The sequence below is a fragment of the Lathamus discolor genome, chromosome 3, assembly GCF_037157495.1.
Source record: "Lathamus discolor isolate bLatDis1 chromosome 3, bLatDis1.hap1, whole genome shotgun sequence".
Taxonomy (NCBI): Eukaryota; Metazoa; Chordata; class Aves; order Psittaciformes; family Psittacidae; genus Lathamus; species Lathamus discolor.
The window spans coordinates 100,599,041-100,624,122 of NC_088886.1; the positions used below are offsets into that span (position 1 = coordinate 100,599,041).

Here is a 25,082-nt window from a genome sequence, read left to right on the forward strand (position 1 = left end):
TGTTTTACAAGATTCTGGCTATGACAGAGAAGAACAAGACACTGTCTTCACTTTCCACTTTAAAACATCTAACATTATCTCATCTAGCTCTGCTACCCTGTGTGATGCCACAAACAGAACTGCCATGAAAGCATGGACTTCAAGCTCTATACTACTTGCCCTTGTAGTCTAGGCAATAATTCTAGCACCTGTTGCAGTCTCTGTGAAGAGATTTGCAGTGGTAGCACAGAGGTAAAAGCTCCCCAGACAATAAAGTAACAGTCACGTCTCTTTGGAGGTCCCTTTCCTTTTTTATCATGGATGACCCTGTAACAATGTGCAATGTGATAGTCCAGAAGGTAAGAACACTAGGCTGTCAATCTGAAATTTTGCTGGCTGCAACTCAGATATGACACCAAGTCATGCCCACCTTATGCAAAGACTGAGAAGGTGGCCATGCGTTGTTTATGGTGTCTCAGTGTAATTAGAAAGTCTTACGCTTTTATTAGTAAGTAAACTGATAATCAGCCCTCAGAAAAGAAAGAAAGAAAAAAACAAAAACCCAAAACCCCAGAATGAAGAACTGGAAGTCTGAATATCAAAAGTAGTTAAATCCTTCTAAAGAAGGAACGGCAAAGAACAGAACCTCTCTATGATTAACTGATTTTGAAACAGCATGATTACAAGCACCTCCCCCAAGGTGTGAATCAAACTGTTCAGAAGTTTGTGAGTCAAGGAGTCAAGCAAGAAATGAATTCCATTGTGCATATTCCTCCCATGACCCCAGCCTGTTTGCCTGGAAGACCAGAGAACTTCTGTCTCTTGGAATATTATTTTTCTGTGCTGTCTGTCAACACATTAGAAATAAAGCTTTAGCACAGCAAAAACATTATGGTCCCAATTCCCCATTACTTAGCACAAAGTTATTCCCTTCAGAGCAGATGCAAATATTTCAGTTTCTCTGTTAACTGCTTTGTAGCACTACAAATGACTGCATAGCTCCCTGGCAATGGTAAACAAAAGTTTGCATTTTCACCTCAGGCAAAATATCAATGATTTCTTCTCAATTAACATTTGGACAACATACCTTTAATTTACAACAGGGTTCTCAAAGCTCTTCTACTCCCTTTACAGTTTTATGTTAATGTTTGCTGGTTTTATGAGTATTGAAGTAAAACCAAGTTTGTGGGCAGACTAGTGTTAACGTCCCCATTTCCTTCTGTCCCTGAAAAGCAATCTCCCTGCTGCTCTTACCAAAAATGACAACTTGTAAGTCCATCTCACCTCTACCATTTAGACCCATGTCTGATGACTATGGCTAGGGCCACAGCAAATTCACTCCACAAAAAAGAAAACTGGCAGGACTCACACATAACTTCCCATCTTGCAAAGTCAATGTGTGTAGCACACCTTCCTCTTTGTAGCTGACAGTCCTTTTCTGCTCCAGTGCGTAAACACTCAAAGCACACAATCTTTGCAACTTTTTGAATTACATATAAACCCAAATTCCAGAAATTAAAGTTTGAAGATGCCTGTGTTGGCAGAATGCAGATGTTAGTGGCAGCAAGTGAGAAGAATGGTCCATACGATCAAAAGGATCTACCTACATTCACCTGAAGTTCACTTAAGCAAATCCTTGTCATGACAAACCTATGATGCATGGAGATCCATTTAAGAAAAATAAAAGTATAATGGATTTAGGAGAGGTTGGATTTTAGAGTTGTACACTTACCTCAGTGGGAAGAAAGGATGACTACAGAAATTTCTGAGGTAAACATGAGTAAATACTAAGAAAGTACCCACGTCCTACCCAAAACCCCCCAACAAGTACCATCTTTTGTTTCCCATTCTAGCTTTATGTAATAGATAAAACAATCAACTGCGAAACATCCATGTGTAGATAGAAGAATCATAGAATCATAGAATAGTTAGGGTTGGAAAGGACCTCTAGATCATCTAGTTCCAACCCCCCTGCCCTGGGCAGGGACACCTCACACTAAACCATCCCACACAAGGCTTCATCCAACCTGGCCTTGAACACCGCCAGGGATGAAGCACTCACAAGCTCCCTGGGCAACTGATTCCAGTGCCTCACCACCCTAACAGGAAAGAATTTCCTCCTTATATCCAATATAGGGCACACTCTCAAATCCAATCATAATATGCAATATGCCAGAGAGGTTGAGGGATGTGTATGTTTTTGTATAAGCTACAAAGTGTCCATAGAACAGGTATTTCCATATATATTTCTATATAGCAGACAATAATATTCTAATACACTATTTTGTTAACCCATCATTCGAACTATGTTAATATTAGTAAACAAAGTTTGATCTATTTTTGTTATAAACTTGTAATTTAGCTATGATAGTACTTTCAGTATTTAGTAATACAGACTGATGTTTCCAAAGCCTGACTTAAAGAGTATTCAGTGCAACAGAACTTGCTAATATATTGACTGTCTTAGGTATTTTTTTAAAAGTGGAGTTTATTTGTAACAGAAATTGATTTGCCATGCTAAAAATGAAATTACTTCTATATGAGGCCTGTACTTACGTACATGGCTGTTTCATGAAGGGCACAAATCCAAATTGTTACGTGTACTAAATGCCAATTAATTCTCCCTTATGAGTTATGATAAATGATTATTTTAGGGTGAAGCTATACAGTTTCCAAAGGGTCTTTATCACAGCTATGCTGACAGGACTTTAAGTATGGTGGTATGCTTAGTACTACCCTAAAGTAGCTGAAGTATGTGCCACAGCAGGTGCCACAAGTAGAACATAGATTTGCTTTGACATTAGAACGTAGGGTATAGAGCGAGCGTAGGATTGATGGATTTGAAAAGAGCATATGCTGTGAGTGGTTTGGAAAAGCAGAGCCTTCAGGGTACAGCATAAGAGTCAAAGCTAACTGAATCTGAAGAAATCCTGCCTCTTCATGGCAAAAGTAGTTTGTACTTCATGGTCATCAGGGTATCTGTCATTAAAAAACATTGCGCCACTTCTAATAGAAAAGATCACTGAAGTGTAAGCTTTCGGTAAAAGTAAAACCAAAGTATTAAAAAATGCTGTTTGAACTTTAAATGATGCATTTCTGCCACACAACTGTAAAAATGATAATTACGCCTATTTTACAAAATGTAAGCATATTTTACATCTCTTTCACATTCTTGTTAATGTCCTCTTCGTGAAAATCTAATCTTGAATTTTTGCATCAACCAATGTTGGTAATTAAGGTACCTCCAGTCCTTCAGGCACGAAGAGGCATAGAAGACGACAGCTTTTACCAAAAGATCTCTCTGCATCTTTGAATTTCTTGTCCCCAACCTAGACTGACTACTCTAACAACAGAGGAGATAAAAAGCCCCTCATTGGCCCTAGCTACACCTTCCTGCCAACACACGTACACTTCGTGTATCTGTAAGCATGTCTATGCTCCTCCACTTCTCACAATGATTTGGAAACAGTCAGTGTGGTTGTGATCTGTGCAAAGTTTCTCCCACAAGAAATTTTTCACAGATTCTAGTAGCTTTTGCAATGTCATTCTACAAAGATATTGATTCTTCCTTTCCTAATACCTGAGCAGTGGTACAACAGTATTGTTTTCATGTTCAAAAATTACTGTTGACTTTTCGTGATCCATCTGAAAAATCAATTTTTTTGCTTTGTATATGAATTAAGGTCATAGATAACTTATAAAAATAAATATCCTATTAGTCTGCTAGATAGTCAGGTTATAGACTTGAGGTATGCCAAAACTGTAGCTAAAATTAAAGATCTATGAAAAATAATAGAATCATCCCAAATGCCACTAGGAAAGCTCCCTAAGCAGTGTATACATTTCCCAGACAATCATAAAATACATACACAGCCAGAAAACCTCAACCTTACCTCTGATTAAAAAACTAGAGCTAGATTCTCAGATACTAGAAAAAAATACCACATTCTATGGTGCCCCATCTCCTTAATGGAGTTATGCTGGAGTATACCAACTAAAAGCATTATTCTTATCTTAGTGAGCATAGCATTTCTCTTGCAAAAGGAATTTTAACTGTACATTAAATGACAGTTTTTCCAATCTACTTTTACACAGAAGTGATTGAGAACAGTGATATTATTCTTCAACTCGTAAGGCTCTCTTGACAAATATATTTCTTCTGCAGCTTCACAGAACTAGTGGAATTATACCAGGAATAAATCTGTTCCAGTATCTTCAGTTACTCTATTTGGAAACTAGTCATTTGCCTGACCTTCAGTGCAATGCTAAAAACAGAGTTTGTCTGTCATCAAGAGCCAGTGAGATTTCAGATAAAACAGAAGTCATGGCTCCTGCAATGAAATTCCAGGAGTGTTCATCAAAGGCTTGCCAACAATAGCATCTCACTCAGTCAATACGTTCATACTTTGATAAAACTGGAGAAAAAAAATAAAAGATTTGACTTTTGGAACTGGGCATGTCAGAGAACAGGGCATGTACTCAGTCTGACATATGTGTAAACAAAATATTCTTTAATTATGTAATGATATTCTACCTAAACTTTTATGACTTGAATAGCGTTGGTTCTTTCAGGGCCCAATTTCTCACACTACTGAGAATTTACCTTTGGGTTTTTTTGGTGTTGGTTTGGCTTTTTATTACTTTTACTGAGAAACATTCCTTCTTGCTATGAACACCAAATAAATCGACTTTGTTCTAAACCCCAATGTAAATATTGTGAGCAAGCACTGAAGTGGAAGCAGGGATATTTATTCTCCAAGCTTCCAACTTCCATGTTTAAATTAAAATAGATTAATCTTGTGTTCATTAAAATAGGAGGATCGTTTTAGCAGGAAAGCTACCAGGCAAGACTTCAAACTCGTTCCTTATGGTCCTATGCCACTACATAGGCTTCAAATGCTCTCTCTTCTTTCAGACTTGATCCTGGCATTTCTCTTGATGTTACTCAATCCAAATACAAACTCCAACATACTGTCCCAGTCCTAGCAGAATACTGTCAAATGCTTTGACAGTGAACTACAGGGAAAGCAAAAACTACCAGTCATTTCCACATGCATCCTAGATATCCATTAATATGTACATAATTTGTTAGCAACCTCACTGTCTTGGAATATATGCCTACATTTCCAGTATTCATGCAGTTTGTCCAGCCTTGTAGTTACTTCTTATTTGGGTTCAACTTAGAAGATATAAACAGCTACATTTATGGTAAGACTAAGACTGGATTGGAATGAAGCTAGAAGAAGGACACCATGTTAACTTTAATATGATGTTCTCATATCACAAAACAGACAATGTATTTTTAATCAAAATATAAAGACCTGTCCTACTCTCCCTCCCATTAGTCTTTGCAATGAAAATTAGCCATAAAACCCCCCAGAAGACAGAGGTGTTGGAGAAGAACAGAAAAGAAAAAACCCACTAAACTTCAAGACAATATCGGGCATTACAGGAAGCGAAAGCTGTATTTCAAAGCTAAACAGAGGTTAAGATTCATACTATTATGGCTTATAGACAGTTCTCCTTAAACATATAGCCATGGCACTCTTTTATCTAATTAAATTGAGAACTGTCACAGTGCAACCTATCTGCAATAGGTCACTGTGACAAGTCACCAGAGGAAAAGAGGAAAGTGTCAAGAGGCACAGTCAAACCAATGGCTATTTGTCCTTGCTCTCACAGTAGTGCCCACAAGTTCAGTTGGAGATGCTCAGCCTGTTGGACAAGTTTTGCAAATTCATCCAAGAAGAAAATATCCACAGCTATCAAAACTGTTTTCTAACTAGGCAACGCATAGAAAAAGATTAGCAAAAAGAAACAAAGCACTGCAGCTGGGAGAAAAATCCATGTTCCTGAATACTAAAGGAATTAAACTGGACAAAAAGTAGAAAGATACAATCAAAACAGCCTAGATATTTACTTATTCTGCCAGCACAGCAAGATAAACAGGGCAAAATGTAAGTCATAGAGTGACAAATGATACATATATATATTAAAGAGTACCTGTTCATCACAGGCATACAGAATAAAGTAGGAGATTTTTTTATAGGCCATTTGCATCCAAAGATAAATACATAAGTGACAGGCAGCTATACATTCAGGAGGAAAACAGGAATAGGGAGAGCGCTTCTTGTGTATTAACAAAAAATACAAAACTAAGCTAAAAAAAAAAGGGACAAAGGACACTGCAAGTCACCACCTTCTTCAGTTTTTCTCAGGGTTTGATATCTTTCTAAACAAACATACTTTTACTTGATTTCATATTTCCCTTTAAAATAAATAGGTATTTTGAGCTTTTAATGGTATGGCTTTACTCAGTAAATATATTAAAATATTCAAATAAATATTAAAAAAGAATCATAGAATCATAGAATAGTTAGGGTTGGAAAGGTCCTTAAGATCATCTACTTCCAACCCCTCCTGCCATGGGCAGAGACACCTCACACTAAACTATGCCACCCAAGGCTCTGTCCAACGTGGACTTGAACACCACCAGGGATGGAGCATTCACAACTTCCCTGGGCAACCCATTCCAGTGCCTCACCACCTTTACAGTGAAGAACTTCTTCCTTATATCCAATCTAAATTTCCCCTGTTCAAGTTTTGACCCACATATGTCAACTTTGCCTTTCAAGGTGGTCACTATCACCTCTTGTAGGGTGTTAGAATTTAGTCAGAAAAAAATGCTTTTCTCTTACAACACACTGAAAAACTAATTTTTACTGAGTATCACATTAATGTAGTGGTAGCAATGGTGGAAGGATAGAAACAGCTTCAGAAGATGGTGTGTACGTTCTTCTTTTTTCAAAGAGACTTTGACAATTTGAATAATTTTCTTGCTAGTTCCTGATCCGCATTTTGTTATTGTAAATTTGGTTGTCTGCAGTGGGAAAAGATAATATTTTAGAGAGTATTTTCAATGCATCTCTCTTTACAGCATTAGTATATCCCAAGAAAGTCTCATACTAGTGTGAACATATGACCTAGATAGCCACTACTCAGACAGTATCCGAGAGCAGATGCTTTAGGGGAAAAAAAAACCGACGGACTTCTGTCATCCAGGTGGATGCTCTAAAATTAAATACCAACAAGCAAAGTTTCTTCCTAAACCCTTTATCTAAACACTGAACAAAGTGGCTTCACAATCAATTACATGGCAAGAGCTCTTCCTAAGCTGCTAAGCTTGGAGATTCATTTAAGGCAAATAATCATAAATGTTATATTAAAACTACTCCTTTGTGCTGTTTCCTGGCCTACAAAGAGTTTTAATAAAACAAAAAAAGTTAGAGACCACATTAAGTAATTGAACTAAACACTCGGAGTGGCAAAAGAAAGAGATACCTAACCATATAATCAAATGGCATGAAACTCAGATCCAGCTCTGAATTCCTTCCCCATGGGAAGGATCAGCATCTCACACTGTACTTATAATGCTGTACAACCGAGTGCCCTGCCTCCTTTCCAGGTTGTCTTTAGGACACATGAACACCAGGGAATCATGGGTAGAATGTATAAAGGATCTTATTGCAGCTGCTTGTACTGCATCTGTTCAAGGGATAAATAAAGCAGCTACGTTCTAGTTTTGGTTTCATTTGCTGCCGGTCCCTTGATGTGCAAAGAAATGATATACCACCTCCTCATCTTGTCAATCATATTGCAACAAATATGTCTTCAATATTGTGGAAGTGATTTGGGGGGGGTGGGGGGTGTTTTGTTTTGTTTTGTTTATTGCCAGGAATATTCCCACAAACTGGGATAACCTATATAAGTCACACACACTGGGAAAAACTAAAACCACTTCATATTCTTCCAAACAAGAACCCTGTTTGTGTAAATCAGACTTCTTCCCATTCATACTAGGAAAAGAATTAAAATTGGGTCTAGATGAAACTGATCTGAAATTAAAACTGAATGCACAAATTGTATAGAGCTTACACAAGGTTTATTCTGCTTTGTTCTTTCCCACCACTTTATTCACCTCTGACTCCTAAAGCTTGAAACACATTATCATCCTGTATAAAAGAAGAAATACTCGATCTGTGCTAGTTGAAGATCCAGGCCTTTTTGATGTGAGTCATGGGGGTTTCTCCATTGTCATTTAGGGCATACGTATACATGCACATCTTCACTTGGCACATTCTTCACAAAAGCTTATTATGTTACTCATAGGGCAGATTGGGTTTTTTCCAACTCTTTTGCTCACTTGCCTATTTCTTTAAGTCACCTAAAGACTGTTTTCCAAAAATACAATGAAGTAAATGATGTTAGCCTCATGGCCTTAGAAAAGATGCACACATTCCTGTGTTTTGCTATGAATACCTTACGGAAATACTACCTGCTTGAGGTCTTTTTGGTTCTTCTTTTTTCAAGAAGACTAATGTGCCCTACTATCTATGATCAGCACATTTTCTTCAGAGGAAAAGTCTGAGGTTACAGTCTAAAATGACACTTTGCAAGGTGAGCAAGCAAAGCTCTGCAGAAACTTAAGCACAGAAATGTAGGAAAAGGGAATCACTGCTGAGCAGGACAAACTCACTTTGCAGGCCACTGAATACTTGGTTGTAAAGGGAGAAAAGTCTCTTTCAGGAATTCTCAGTGGGCATGTACTCTGTTCTCAATGCAGAAATTACATTGGTATTAGTTGCAGCATGGGTTCCCTGACACAGGGTATGTGTATGATCAGAGAAACTCCACAGCTACACACGGAGCAGTTGCGAACCTTCATAAGGTGCCCTGTTCAGCCAACTCCTTCCTGCAGCCTTACATCAAGGCATATGGAAGGAGGAGACAGCAGAACAACATCCCACACAGAGGAAGGATGAACGCAAAGAGCTAGCATTAGGGGTCTCGCACATGACCACAGCAATAGCAGTACCGGTCCTTGCAGCCAACTAAGGCATATGGTTACAAGTAGGTACAACTAAGGCATACAGTTCTGAAGTGTAAGATAGTTCCTCCATCAAAAGAGGATAGTTCTGCTATGTCTTGGGGATGAAACAGTTCCATCACCCCTCACTAGGTTGCCTCTTTCTGTCAGGGGCTTTCTTTCAACGGACTGCTACCCACAACTCTGTGTGCTCATCCTGAACTACTGATAACTATATACCAACACAGCACACATTTTAATTTTAGAAATATTACACTGAAAAGAAGCAGCAGGCAATTAAACTGAGACTGCTGTTCAAATAAGTTTGTTGTTCAAACAACTGATGACACTTAACAGACTTTTGACCACTTCCTGTTAACAAGAAAGAAAAGCCATGTAATAGAGATCCTCATCTGCCCCACTCCATTTGGTTGACCAAAAGGATTTAATCTTGAATAATTTGTTCGATAATTTATGAAAACAACTGAGATAATCTTCTGGACAGGAAACCAATTTTGACAGTAGGTCAGAAAGGTACTTATATTTTGCAATGCCTGTCAAAAAATTAGCAAAAAACCCTACCCATTTCCTAGAGTAGTTAATCTTGGCTAACCCTGATGAAAAAGAACATCTTGTTTTGGCTGCCTACTTCTTTTTTAAACACATGCCATAGTACCAACTGCCCTTGGCCATTTTTGAACCAGCTATGACTAGGTAAGGAGAGAATGCTGACATTCTCAAATAGAGCAGGATGGTCCCAGTGACCCCCAGGATCAAGATAAGGCAACCCAAATTCACCCTAATACCAGAGCATTCTGATTTGGCACTATGTACAATAATCTGGGGTTACATGTAGTATTTTTGGAGTTTTGGATACCATGCCCCATTCCAGATGCTTGAGGTAAATACAGCATTCGTTCCAATTCAAAATAGCTTCCTAAGTTACAGGATACTCTAAATATAGTATGAGAGTCCCACACAGGCTTCTGAAGAGTGCGCATGGCACCCTAAACAGGTATAATAAGCACCATGATGCCTCACAGATATTTTTCTTCATGCCAAAGGCTAATTGTCACTAACACTGGCTTTACACTGAAGAGCCATAAATTGCTTAAAGTAAGTGTATGCCCTTAAACCTGTTACCTTTAATGAGAATAAGGGTTTATATCTGTGTTAACAAGTATGGCTAACCAAGGGCAGGAAGTAAGGCAGCCAAAATAGCCTAGCAACTGGAGTCTAGACTCTGAGCAAGGGAAAGGAGGGGATATGGTGCAAGCATATGAAAGGCTGTGTTCCTCCTAATCCTCAGCTGCCATTGCTACAAATCAAGTGTATTTGGAAGGATTTTGGAGAAAGGTTAAAACCTATTTATGCACAGTGTCCAGGCACTGAACACCTGTGGAACAGATGATCACAACACCAGCTATGCATGTGGGAGGTGCAGAAAGTAACTGTACCCTTACCAGGGGATTTGCATGCCTTTTAAGACATTTGACCCATTATATCTTCCTAAAAGAAGAGCAAGATCTCATTGACTTTTTGGAAAAATGGCTGCTAGCCACTACTAACAACAAGAAGAGTCGCCTTGTATGACGCGCATTCAACATGTCACCTGGAGCCATTCATAAGCTGGAAACAAATAATTTTCAGGGTAGCTAATTCCTGAAACACAGAGTCCTTACGCTCAAAGTCAGTGCGTTAAAAAAAAATAGTAGTTCTTTCTTCCCCCTATAAATAAGAGCTGGGTGCTTTTGCTCCTGAAAATCTCTCAGAACACAGAAACAGCTTCATGTTTGTAGGAAATGTTACTCTTTTCATAGATTGGAAAATGGAAGTTTTTAGAACTGTTTCCAAAGGATGCCCAACAGTAGGACTGGACTAATCTTCAGGGCCAGTTTCAAATGATCAAGCTTTTATTCCATTTAGGACCTTATGTTATGATAGCAGCTAAACAAAATATATCACTTATGCAGTACATTTTAACAGGTGATACTTGCCTGTTTTTAAATATACATTATGTAAATGACGGGTCAACACAATATGACGGAACAGCACACTTGTTGACATCTTTGTCCTCACTCTGTACCAGCAAGAATTAAATTCTTTATGAAGTGCCATTTACTACATATCATAGCATACTTTCATCAAATTAAGATTTAGGAATTTAGACAACTGTAACAAAAAGCCTATCCTGAGATTTTGCTCTTCGGTAACCTTTCTATTAAGGCTTTAATTACATTAGTACAGAAGAAAGAACCCTTTAACATGCTGTATATAAGCCATCCTTTTTCAACTAGCATTACTCACTCCAAAGCATATCATAGGTGACATTGCCAGACAATGTTTTAAATTAGTTTCTTTCCTCAAGACTTGCAAGTATTGATTTTTACCATGTTCAGCAAAAATTTCCCTCCTTTCTCTGCCCTTCTCATGATCTTTCAATGGGGATTAATAATTTACGTGCATATTGAGCATCTGGCTATTCCTGCAACAAAACCCAGAGAAAAAAGAATTAAAAAAAAAAAAGCAGTACCTGGTATTACATTGGACACCATCTAACACTATATTATACATTAAAATGGTGACATCTCAGGTACCTTTATGCAGAAACTTCTAGTTACACACAAATCAGTCACATCGAATTGTGTTATTGCTAACTCCAGTCCACTATGAACTAGACTATAGTGAAGACCATTGTATCTTGCACACCATTTTGATCCTTTCACAGTGCTATTAAAGGTTTATAGGTTTGTCTTTTTTAATACATACATTTTATAGTTATAAAATAACATACACTTAATGCTCCTAATTAAGCAACAAGACTGACCAGAGGAGAACTGCTGTTGCTGGTATTGAAAGCTAATGCTAATGTATTTTCAGAACTAATTTCCCCTCTTTGTGTTCCACTGGCTGGAGAACATTTTGCAATTATGTATTCAGAATGGGGCTAATGACAAGGTTATCTGCTGTGTTAGAAAACAGCCATTTACAGAGTTCAGATAATAACAGAAAGTTCTACCTGATAAAAGCTTATTGTGCATTTTATTTATAAAGCACTAACTGTTCAGCAGCTTTAAATTCATAATTTAATAGTTACCTCCTGTTGTATTTACTAGTTCTAAAGGATCTGCAAAATTATTGCCTTTAATAATAATTAAGTAAATCTAAGGACTTCCCAAAATACTACAAGAACTATATTCTCAAATAAATAAACTCTAGGCCAAAGGCTGAGAAATTGTCAGACTAGGTTATCCAGTTGCCAGGAAACATTTTTAAATGTTAAGAAAAAAGGGAACATATCTCATGTTGTGGATCTCATTCCTTAGATTAAGATACCTCCTCCTTCTCCATACAGACGCAATAACCAGGGTTATCCCCACTTGTGAATGTCTCAGTTTCTCACCAGTCTTGGGCCCAAGTTTCTCGCAGTTAACACTATGCCTCCTGTTCAGCCGAAGAGCTCTGTTCCCCTCCATTTTGCAGGAAAGAAAGCTGTAAAGTTACTGCAGAGTGGGTTGTTGCCTTTTGTTTTGGGGTTTTTTGTGGGCTTTTTTTTGTATGAACAGTAAGCGAGCACCAGTAGATACCAACTGTAGTTATAACTGAGTTGGTAATTGCATAGATGCTGTTCAGCCCCATTTTATTTCATACACTAAGCTCTTTTGACAGCTAATGCCACACAGCATTGATGATTCAGCTACAACCACATCCCAAAGAGAAAAGCTGCATTTAACAGGTGAAATAAAGAAAGGGCTTCAAATTCAGAGGTTATGTATTACATGTCAGGATAGTAACAGCAGCAGGTTTGATGATGTAACATCACTTAAGTCAGTACATCAGCTATTGCAGCTCATTATTCATGTTAATGTGGCCTATATTCTAATAGGGCTAAATGTTTCTCCTGCAATTCAAAACATTGATAGAATTAAGAAACAGAGCATTAAATAGAGCTGTGCATGATGGCTGCAGAGACACAGTGCCCAGTACAAAATACTCCTTCTCCAGTGAGCTTAGTATTTAGTGATTACTTTAATCATACAGAAATACAAACATTTCTGACAATGGTAGCTGTAAACATACCAGAATTGGCTTGCAAATTAGTTTGAAAGCAAAGATACCATCTAAAGTAACCAGTATTCTCCCATGACACTGACACATTTGTACATATGACTGCACATAATAAAACTCCGAATGCTATAACTTTGGATGGTGTGACTGTTGCTCAAGGAGTGATATACAAGTTAAGCACATTATTCCGAAGAAATGCTGATACCCACAGAATAGATGTTTTATCAAAAAGAGACATGAAAGTTTTGGAGTATACTTGAAAGTTGGCCTGGAAGTATTTTATTTTCCTCTCACAAGGAACTAGAATGAGCTGAATTGTAGAAGACTGGAAATATGAGAAACCACTCATGCACAATAAATTACTACAGTTTATCTAGACATAATACAGTCATTACATTAAATAGCTCATTTTCCCTCTCAGAAGCTGACTCAGTCATTTCAGTTTGGGGGAAAAAGGAAACATCTCTATTGAATAGTAGTTAAAAAGGAAGACTTTCACAGGACAAAAAACTTACCTGTTTCGCAGAATATCAACTATTATAAATACTAATCTATAGTTTTTAGTATTGTGAGGGACTTCACATTTGTAAATTAAAGCAGAAACCAAACCCACACTCTCAAAGTTGCTGTTGTAGCTGTAGGACAACTACTCAGCAGTTCAATTCACAAGAGATGGATGCCTAACAAATGATGTCGAACCAGCATTTCAAGTGAACATGTTAATTTGTTTAGTTCAGTCTAACAGGTAAACTGCACTCTTTTGATTAAAAGCTACATACACCAGCACACGGCTATCTAAACAGAAGTTGCAGGATGCACAGTGCCTGAGCTGAATAATCTGAGGTTTCCCTGCATTCAAGAATAGAACAAAAAAAAGCACAAATGGACTCCATTCATGCATCACTTGACCGTTGTAAGGTGCTCATACCCCATATGCATCAGGCCTACAGGAAATGAATACTCTCACATAGCTCTTCTAAAGGAAATGCAGTCACAGCAAGAGGTTGACATATGCATGCTAGGGAGTGGAGGAGGGACAGGAAGCAATCAGGAAAAGATGCTAATAAAAACGAAAGAGCTCAGCAAATGTGAGAAAAGCCTTCCTGCTCCTCCAGAGATATGGACTGCAAAATGCTAGAATAGATCCCCTTCAAAGAGCTGCTCCAGGCTGCTTGTATCAGATAAGCTAAACCTCATTTTTTTCCTATTAGTGTTTGCCATTTACCCTCACTACGTTTACATCATCACCAGATATGTAAATCATATCACCAGATATCTTCCTCACTTCATAGAATAAAGCCAAAATAGTCCTCTAAACTTTTGTTTTGTTTAAACACTATCTTCTTCAGTTTCAGGATCCAACTTTTGATTGGAAACCCAGGCAAGATTTGTAGAAAATACAAAACTGTATGGATAATCACAGAGCAAATATACTAGTCATGAATTACCACACTGTTCTGGATAATATTTCTGCTATCTTAGATGATGATAATTCTTGCATAACTTCCAGTTCATCATATCACCTGCAAGCCAGTCTGTCTCCCTAGAGAAGCTTGCCATTCAGCAATAATCATTGCTCTGCTATTGCTTCTATCCATGTGCAATTGTAACATTTTAGGCAATAGGGCAACCCAGCACTTCAGGTAACTGGCTATACCTAAAAGCCTTCTTACAGGCGATTAGGTCTATAAAACTAATGAATTCTGCTTGCTTCCAGACAGTGCAAGCAAGTAGCAGGAGAAAACCTGCTTTGCTGCCCACATCAATTTGGAAAGACCAGATTTATGCATATAATCATGCCACTGGTGATAGCTCTTAGCATTGCCAACAACCTGTAAGTCTCATTCATCTCAGTAGGACTGACATATGCTCAGCTTTACTGAGGGTCTATCAGTACTGTTTTCCTACCTCTGCTATCTCATGACATCTCATGACAGAGTTTCTTCTAGAGGATAGGATGGTCTGTAGGGTGGGGACTGGAAAAATATTTTTTAATATTCCTAGATTAATTTCTAATGCCATTGTTAAAGGAATGTGAAAGCTGCAGAGTGACCTTAACTCTTCTCCACTTGTTTCTGTCTTGTCTTTTCCTCACCCCACCCCCTCTAAGTTAGTCAGGCACTTATTTTTAGACAAAGAACAGATAAGCAGAACAATCCATTTCAGGGGAACACATCTTCAACTGTCACTCAGCTCACTGGCTATAACTCCTGTGTCTTAGGCTGTTGACTGTTTAACAGTGAGCTGATCACCTGAACCTACCTGAAGGGAAGACAGTAACAGTATCTCAGACAGCATTTTAAAAAGAGTTCTTTAAAACTGAACTGTTGTGCCAAACAGCTTTGATTAATTACCTTCCTTGCTCACTGTTCTAAAAGCATTTTCCTCAACAGAAGCATTTGTGGTACCACAGCCTCAGACTGTGCTTTTGTCAAGCTTCAAAGACCTTCACGTTTTCTCCCCTGCTTCTCAGGTGAAGTTCAAGCTGAGTGGGAATTGTAAAGTAATGGCTGACAGAGTGCAGGTCAACAGTCAACTAAGCCACAGCCCTAGTTCGTAAGTCCAGTGTGGCCACTTTATGTCTAAAAGTGTGGGCCACCTTCATACTAGCTTCCCCTTTCAGGGAAGTCCTTCGAAACATGCATGTGTAAGACTACAGATGGTATGAACAATCCCAGTGTGGTAGACTGTTGTCACCATCTTTCTCAGGAGGTCAAAGGCAACTCTCTAACGGCATGACTTGCGGCATGACAGAAGAGCACAAAGCCTCCATGAGAAAGGATGAGTCTTTATTTTTTTTCTTTTCCTCTGTGGCCCACCCAGTCAGTCTTACTGCTTTTGGACCGTTAGAAAATAATGAGCATGTCTACATATGAACTCTTGTCTTCCTACATAGAGGGATACTATACATATGTAGACAAAAAGGGCCACTGCACTGATATTAAATTCCATCTGGTATTAAAAGCAATTGTAAGACCCTTAAAGCTGAACTGTTTGGGATTTAGGACCCATCCTGCACCTATGAAGTCCAATCCCATCTCAGGAGAGCTGTGGATCAAAACCAGTCCACATGTAAGTGTATGGCATCCACTGGCAACATTCAGAGCTGTGTGCCTTTCCCAAGAAAGGGATTTTATTCAGTTATTTTCCCTCCCCAGTAATATCTCGAGAACGCAAGTACATCTTTCTTTCTCCCCCATGGTAATATTGCAATTATGGCTAAATTCACAGCTCAACTCATTTATGATGGCAAATTGCTGATTAAAGGGAATATCTGATCTGTTTGGAGATGTATTTATGTGAGAGATGTTAAACTAAAAATGGACTCTAAGAATGCTATCATCACTGTGTTCCAATCAAAAAGCTATCACAACTAGCAGACTTCCCTACTCCAGCTCCCCCATGATACATAGCCTAAAGAGGCTACGTTCATTTCTGCATGCCTGCTTTTTCCCCCTAAGGCAGGCTACAAATAGAATCCAATCCCAAAGCAAATAAAAACTGGGCCTCACTGGGAAAGAGTTCAAAACATTTAACAGTGCTTTCTGACACTTCTACTGCTGGAAATGCAGCCAGCTGTGTGAAGAGGTAATTTCTCCACACCTCTGGGAATCCAGCCTTTGCAGTTTCACTCCTACTTACCATATGTTCTCAAAAGCCCTATGAAAATCTATAGCCTTTGGGCATAGTGAGTATACTTTAAGAGATTATAATCTAAGAAAATGGGTTCTTTGGGAAACAACTGTTTTTTTCTTTCTGATTGTGTCATATATAGTGCAAGTGCCACAGCCCCAGCCTTTTGACTGACAGCTTCTAGGTATAACTTATTAAAAAAAAAATCAATACCATGCAGTACACACTGCAAAGTGTTATGAAAATGCCTACAGAAATATGTCGACACCTCTCCATACTTACCTTAGGTGGGATAAAGAAAGAAATACCAAAATTATTTATCATACTGAAATTAGTATAAGTTTATGAAGTGAGTTTACTTTTGTATACAGGGCTCCTTTTTGTTTGTTTTTTCTTGTTTGTTTTTAACACTGACAGAACAGCCTTCTTTGCAATTACTATGCCTCTACTTCAAAAGGGGTTATGAAATGTTCCTCTTATAGGACTTAGTATTAAGTTAAATGTGGCTCTGTCTTCAGAGAAAAGAATACTGCGCATAAGAATAAGGGAGATGAAATAATGGAGAGCTGTATAGTATGAATATGAAATACTGCAGTTAAGATTTAAGAAGGTCGTTGACGACTGAGTCATGATTGTTGCAGGGAAATCAATCTGGTACCCACAACTTCACAGACTCTGTTTTCATTAGGCAAAAAAAAACCCCAACAAACAACAAACCCAAACAGTTTTTGGGGTAGTGTAGTGGCTTTTTTTTTTTTTTTTTTTTTTTTTGCAGTGGAGCAGACCTTTTGTTTGCATTGTATTTGTTTGCCTGATGAAATCATCCTGGTATTCCTTTTAAACACTCATGTTAAGTAACCCCTCTCATCATTGCCCTGCAAAACAAGCCTTCTGCAGGCGATTTGTGGGGAACCAAGACATCTCTAAAAAGATCTGAAGATTCCGGAACAGATTTGAGATTGTCAGAGGAGAAACAAAAGAAAGAAAAAAAATAAAAAGAGAGAGGAGCCACAAGGGAGTAGAAAGTAGTTTCCAAACCAGAAGTTACACAGAACTATCTAGCTTGATAAGAAAAAGGTAGGTAAGGAAACACAAATTTCCTGAAAACTGTCCAATGATTAAAAAACCTTTAAGCAACTGAGCCAGTTCAAGTAATAAGAGCACTCCACTCTAACAACTTAAAATACTGATCTTAGAGGAGTCAGCTAGGAAATAAATGGACTAATCTGTAATTGACAGATACACCAGGCAATTAATTATTAAATCACATGTTGTTTCTCAGCTGCAAATGGAAGGCTTCTACATAATTCAAGACAGTATTTTAAGTACTATTGAGACTTCTGCTTGACATATCTCATTTTCATCTGATTATTGCTCCCCCCCAAAAAGAGGGGACATGTATCCCTATCTCTGTCCAGTTTTAGCACCTAGACTTTACATATTTACAAGCAGTTACATGATCATTTTCTAAAAATACAGTTCTATATTCCCATTCACAGTTGTTCTATTCCCTTCCCTCCAAATAGACAACACCATATCATATCATTGAGGCCCCTATCAGCAAAAAAAGACACACCACCACACAAAACAGAACTGGAAGCTTACTTAAAAGAGACAGTATAATCATTCTTAAAAACATACTAATGAGAACTGTCTTCCTGAGGCATCATCAATGCCAGGTTGTACCTTGAAGTGGTAAATTTTAAGCCCACATTATATTCTCTTTTTTCAGACCTAGCTGCAAAGAGCCTCTATTTTGCTAGGCCAGGTCAGTGTACACATAACTAGTTCACTGCTAGTTTCCAACCTAAACAAGCTCAACAAGGCTTTTTTCCTCACTTACTCTGGAGATGGTCAAGGGCATATTGAAGTCCTTGCCCCCTTGCAGTCGGAAACCCCATGGTCCAGGTCCATTCAGAGTCACGCTGTAAGCCATTGTGTATCTCTTTCACACAGCAATGAGAAGGCACTGCAGAACAGAAGGATAGGGTAGACAGAGAAAGTGAAAAAAAAAAAAGCCAGAATGAAAAGAGGGAAGAGTTTTATATAATGAAAATGATTATCTTTCTGCCTTGCCTGTTCAGTTGCGCTCTGATATCACCTAAGAATAGATGGAAGCTATAATGCAGATGCTGATATCCCAGCTGAGTAGGGTCCATAAAAGGTGTGTAACCAGACACGTACTATGCAAAGACTTCATGACTCAGAGGTCTAATATAGCCCCCAGGGAAGGGGACAGATCTTTCTAGGCTTCTCGAGCCCCTCTTCATGCTCAGTTACCTTATGGGCAAAACACATCTTGTAATAAAACAAAAGTCCATGCTAAAATCCCAAACACCCAGAACTCTTTACTAACCTGTTAACAGCTACATAGCGATTTTTAACTTTCTGCTTCAGAATGTTTATTGCACTGTGATATACAATGTTCTACAAACAAGTGTTTTTTACACAGATGTTTCCATGTGTAGCAGGAAAGGCACCAAAGTAAGTGTTTATCTTTTTTTGCATTAGTTTGTTAAACTGAAAAAAGTATATGCTACATGCATTTAGCATCACACACACACACACCCTCCCCACCCACCCCCCCCCGATTTCGTGCTTGGCTCTTGGTTCCATAGCCCTTGCCTTCCCAAGGGAAAATAAAAATGAGTTCTCTTTGAATACAGACAGAGGTATTATGAGTTATTTATAATCAGCATTTAATTTCTGTGGCAAAAGCACAGTTTCACTACATGCCTGTCTCATTATTTTGATGCAAGTGTTCTAAAGGTGTGACACTTAAGCAGAAGGCTAAGAATACAAATAGCTAGCTAACTGCTTCCTTCCTTCATTCCTTGATTTTTCATAGTTTATATTCTCATGTTAGGTGTTCCATAAAACTTTAAAACTTCAAAACTTCAAAACTTCATAATTCTTGTTCAGTAACACTGGATAGCATTTCTGCCTTAGATTTGCAATAGCTAAAATACAGAGAATATGAGGGAAGGGAAGAAGTTGTTGGCAGAACTATAGATACAAACAAAAAGCTTCTGCTCTCATGGTAAAGCTAGAAACATTAAGTAACACTCACCCCTTTCAAGCCATTAAGATGCACAGGATCTCCAGAACCACTCTCCTGTAACTCCACAGCATCCCTGCCTTTACCCTCTGGTTAGAAAGACATTCCCACTACACTGCGGTGTGGGGGATGAAAAAAAAACAACACCCCATGGGTTCTACTCTGATAATCAAAAAGACAACCAAAACCACATAACGCACTGGAATGAGGTAGCTCAGTCTGAACACTGATAGTAGGGCACTCTGCCTATACACCTACCTTAAAACATGGTAGAAAAACTGATGGTGAAATCGCAGACAGCAAACACTACCAGGGGCTCAGTCTTTATCTGAGGAGATGGTCAATCATTTTTCAAAACCATGGGGCAATGTAAGTGTTTAGTATTCACAGAATACTAAATGGCAGAGAAAACATTTGTACAAGGGAATAATTAAGCTCTGCATACACACCAGACTAAACCACATAACTGTATTTTTCAGTCAGAGGTCCAAACTAAACCACAGCAATTCACGTGGATGTGAATGGAAGTTACATTAAGCCAGTAGAACTGGCCCAAACCAAAACCAAAGCAAATAGCAAGATATAGCTTGAAAAGAAAATGGGTTTCTGATGTCTCACAAATGCCTCTAGGGCACATTTACATTAACAGCTGTAACCTACTCTGTATGAGTCCAGAACCAATGATGCTTGGATGATGACTTTAAGGGAAAACAAAACCAAACTGTTGCAGTTCAAGTGGCACAGTTTTCATTTTTTGTTTGTTTTGGGTTTTGGGGTTTGGTTGGTTTTGAAGGTCATCTGCACACACAAAAGATTGAAAGTAAATTGACATTGCACTATTCTTTTCCTAAGAATTCATTGCTGTTTTTTTGTGCCCTTTCTTGGCTCCATTTTAAAGATTCAGAAAAATGGAATAAAACCAGAAGACAAACATAGGAAGTAATTGCTTCACTACTGAAGACAGTATCACAGAATAAAAGTGTTAGAAGAGAGGTTACCTTTTTATAGATTGTTCTGTGCATGTTACCTTCCTATACCTAAATCTGCAGTCAGGGAAGAACCCAGAACACAATAAAACTGCACAGCAAGCTGAAGAGAATAACCATTAAGAAACAAAGATGCTGTTTAGTCAGACTTTATTCATTTCTATCCTGCTTTCGCATGTTTAGTATGACATTTGCTTATCAGTTTAGGACATTTGAAAGGATCTGAGATCCATCAGGCTGGGTGGTGTGCTAGGAAACTACAGCGGTAATCTCATTAGAGGCACTCTCATTTGAATGAAATGTTAAACTGAGGTCACTCTTTCCTACTCCTTTGGTTTCTGTCCGTGTCTGCATGAACGTTCAGCATAGCTTGGCACTTTTAAAAAGAAAGTGTAGATGATATTCCAGTGTCCTGGCCAACATTCCCCTTCAACACAACAGGACCACAGCTCTTTCATGTGCCCGTACTATCACTACCAAGTACATTTTTGAAGTATAAATATTCCAGAGTTTTCTTTCTCCAGCCTTCTCCAAGTCCCTCCCTCCTATGTTTGTTTCCCATCTGCTTCACTGGAGAAAGCTCTGTGCCTAATAATGAAATACAAACAGTAAAGGAGCTCATGTTGTAGTCACAGCTTCATTTGCTGAGGACACTCTTTGCATAGGTCTCACTTATCTTCTAAGGACTTTTAATACAATCAGCTTTTTTAAGCTGGTGATCTAGGCAGATGACTACTTCAACCCTGCCCTGTTTCCAAAGGTGAGAGACATGGGTGTTTTCACCATGTCAAACATTCAAAGCAAACTCAGCAACTGGACTGGTGCAGCAGGTATAGCTCCAACATGGTTACTAGCAGAAACCTCAGCAAAACCTCCTGGGAAACCTGAGGATGAAATAAACTGTGTGTACATAATAGAGAATCCCCTTGTTTTCAGCAGCTTGTGGTGTTTAGATAAGGTTTTAGTTGCTCTACATAACTGCCTGTTAGACGGTCCCAAAAATAATTCTCTGTTTGCTCAAACAACAGTATTTTGTTTCTTTTGGTGAGCCTTCTTCCCTACATTATCCAGCTATGTCAAAATCTTGCTTATAGTTCCTCCCCCTTCAGACAGAAGCTATGCTGAGTCAGATGAGGTCACTGGTGTACAGGGTGACATTTAAAGGAAAAAAAAACAACAAACATATTCCAGGAGCAGGGTGACATTTTCTCTACAGACATCAAGACAGAGAATTGTCCAGACCTCACCAGGTCCCCCCCCCCCAGGGCTGACTGATGGGAACAGCTGTGAGGAAGCTGGATGGACACCTCTACAGCAGAGGAGAATGCCACCACCTTCAGCAAATATTCGGAGCCTAAGCAGAGCCATCCTTCCACGTCAGAGACCTTACACTAGCGGAAACAATTCACACATGCTAAGAGACCACATTGTATTACAGTGAATGGACTTTAGGAAAGCTACAACTGCATGCTTGGAAGTGCATCGCCATTAAGTGAATGAAATAAAAACCACTAGTGTCAATGCTAAATTAGGTGGAAGGAAAGAAGTAATGGAAACTCCAATTGTTCAAGTTGCTATTACTTCATTCAGCTGGCCACATTACTCATTGGTTATATTTTAGCTGCTGTGCTAGATATGCTCATAGAAAAACCTTGAATTACTGTTACTGCAGCAACAAGGTTGTATTATCAAGCATTTCAGAGCATCTCACGCTTGAGAGCTGGACTTCGGATCTGCAACAGACTATGCCTCTTTGGCAACATTAACCATTATGACAAACATGTCCTTTTTCTCATGGATTCCTGCACTGTTCCCACTAAGTTTATCTACACTCTTTCAGAAGAGTGGAAAGGCAAGGAGAATGGATCAGGAGCATGTGAAGAAACTACTCACCTAGACACTGCATGAAGAAAACTCAAGCTTTGAACCAGATGTCTGATAAATGCAATTCTACAGGTTACCAAAATTTTAAATAAACCCAATATTAATTAGACTTTATGTGGATTAATGAGAAACTGTATTTGAGGACTAATCTTCACTGCAATCCACAAGACAAAATAGCTGATCAGTGCTACAAAATTTGAAACTGACATATTAGAGATGTAAAAGCTTTTAAGCTCTGAATTCCTACCTTTACAATGTCAAACTGAATATAAAATTACCAAGAGCAAAGATTTTTCCCACAAGTTCAGCACAAGTTCAGTATTGCTTCCAACGCAAGACTATCTACAATGCAAAAGAGCTCACTGCCATCTCCTTTCCTACAGTGCAGAGTTCTGAACTGAACTAATCCTACTTGTACTTCTATGTATAGCTTTGTTTAACCCATTTAATCAAAACCCTTCAGTTCTCACAGAACTCTGTGCTTTTGAGTTCCTCTTAGCCCCTTTATCAAGTTGTCTGAAGTCCTGCATTCAGATCTTTCCTAAGAAGCTACATTTTCTATCATGCTTGGCTTCACCAAATTCTACTTCGTCCATGTCATTCTAGTTTGTAGGTCCCAACAGAATATAGTATTGCTGGAGAGATAAGCCAGAGCAATATAATGATGGAATATTATCTCCCTTCTCTGTAATACATCTTCAGAAATGCAGCTCAAACTGTTCTCTGTTTGGCTATTTGCTGCTGCCAGCATCACCTTACCACTTCATCAAATTTGCTATTCACCCTCAATTTTAGACGCTTCACCATGACAGAAAAATGGCATTTCACATTTTTTTCCCTGCTACATGGCCGGTTTTGGTTTTGTTGGTTTTTTTTGGGTTTTTTTTCCTGCCATGACCTCTTTCCACTACTACAAAAGGCTGGGTATATACCATAGTGCAGACAGACACTTTTGATCTTCAAAAGATTTGAAGATTTTTAGTAACTGTATTAAACTACAAACCATACCTGTGCAGAGACAGGCTACCAAGGAAAAAGATACCTGTCCAGCTACACAGACTTTTTTGCCCCTGTATTACAAAAAGACTTAAGTGTATGTTACCAAGTTCTCACTTTACCAGCATCTCAGTCATTGTTTTTAAAGGCACCCACTACAGTATGCAATACTTAACACTTCCATGGCACCTTTGGTATCTTGCCAGGATATCAAATTTCCTTTTTGTTTTTTCTAAGGTAAAAAAGACCTGAACACTTGCTGCTTTACCATGTCAATTTACACATATAGCCATAGCACTTAGGTTACCAGCTTCAGGTCACAAAATGAGTCAACAGCAGCAACTGGATTACAATGCAGGGCTCAGTTTCTAATACAGGTACTTGAACTAGATAGAGAAGGCTGCAAAATGTACCGCAAAAAACAGCAAAATGTACCGCTGTTCATTTTTCATCATTCTTCCCTGACTCTGGGCTGAAATCAGGAAAGTTGATTGGAACCCTGTGACTACTGTAATGTATGCTTTACTGCAGGAGATCCTCATTGACTGTTTTGGCTTAACAGAAGAAAACAGCAAACAAAAAACCCCAAACAAACCCAAACACACACACACACACAAATGGCTAAAGAAGTTATGTGCAGGTCACTGTTAACTCCACACAGACCAGGGGACTCAGCTATGACATCAATGTCACAGTACCTCTATGGTGTTGGCTTGCCCCCAGAAAGCCTGCGATTTGGCACAGTGCAATGAACATATAAGGCTCACACGAAGGTTCCTGTGCCACCAGCGCAATTTGTCTACTACACAGATTCCTCAAGGATCACTGCACCACGCTGATGTAGCAGTGTGCCCCTATGCATATGCCCAAATGACCAAGGATTCAAGAAATAATTTTGAATCGATCAGGCTCACAGAAGTTAGATTTCAGCCGAATGACTCACCTACTCTTCCCTGCCTTCCCAGTAAATGGTCTACTAGGTAACATTTACCACTACAGAAATTCTTTAAACCTGCAGGTTGGACTTTTAAAGACAGCAAGTGGCTGCACTCCACAGCCGTGGCTCGCAAGCCGTCTTTTGGCTAGCACAGCGCCAGTGTTTTCCTGCCCGTTCGGCTTCTGCTGACCTCTTAACCGAAGAGCACTGGCAGCTTGCTCTCCCTACGCAGAGGCGGAACGCTGGAAGCTGCGGGACTCGGCACTCGCCGCCGCCCCGGGGCCCACTCTGCCGGACAGAGCTCGGCCCTTCGCTCTGGCGCCGGCGCCGCTCTTTCCCTCAGAGCCGCGGCGCGACCCACCTTGCCCACTTGCAGTTATCTCGAGTAGCGCAACCGGTAACTGTAAACCGGCCCGGAGCTCGCCGCTACCTCAGGCCACGCACCGCTTTACCGCGACGCGGGTGGCGGCGGGCGTGGGGCGGACGCTGCGCCGCGGCCAAGCCCCCGGTGGAGCGGCAGGCGGAGATCTCCGCCCCCACGGGAGCGGCCGCTGCCCTCAGCGGGCGGTGCTTGCGGTCACACGCACCCACCGACATCCCACGGGCATCCCCCCTCCCTCCGGGCCGCCAATCCCGGGGAGTGGTCGTTAAGTCACTTAACCCCCGGCGCTGAGA

At 39.4% G+C, this 25,082-nt stretch overlaps 1 protein-coding gene across 8 annotated transcripts in view; it reads right to left on the reverse strand.

Moving 5' to 3' along the window:
* Positions 1-24,816, reverse strand: part of LDB3 (LIM domain binding 3) — a 131,787-nt gene extending 106,971 nt beyond the window's left edge. For 6 of the 8 annotated variants that reach the window (XM_065670826.1, XM_065670825.1, XM_065670824.1 and 3 more), the window contains exons 1-2: positions 18,623-18,656; positions 18,390-18,515 (exon numbers count right to left, since the gene is read on the reverse strand). In XM_065670826.1, coding sequence (XP_065526898.1) covers positions 18,390-18,482 — 93 coding nt within the window. In that variant the 5' untranslated portion in view covers positions 18,483-18,515; positions 18,623-18,656. Of the gene's footprint in view, positions 1-18,389; positions 18,516-18,622; positions 18,657-19,616; positions 19,667-24,768 lie in introns of those variants that run through there. The other 2 variants (XM_065670819.1, XM_065670822.1) reach the window with 2 other exon arrangements.
* Between the last annotated feature and the right edge of the window lie 266 nt (positions 24,817-25,082).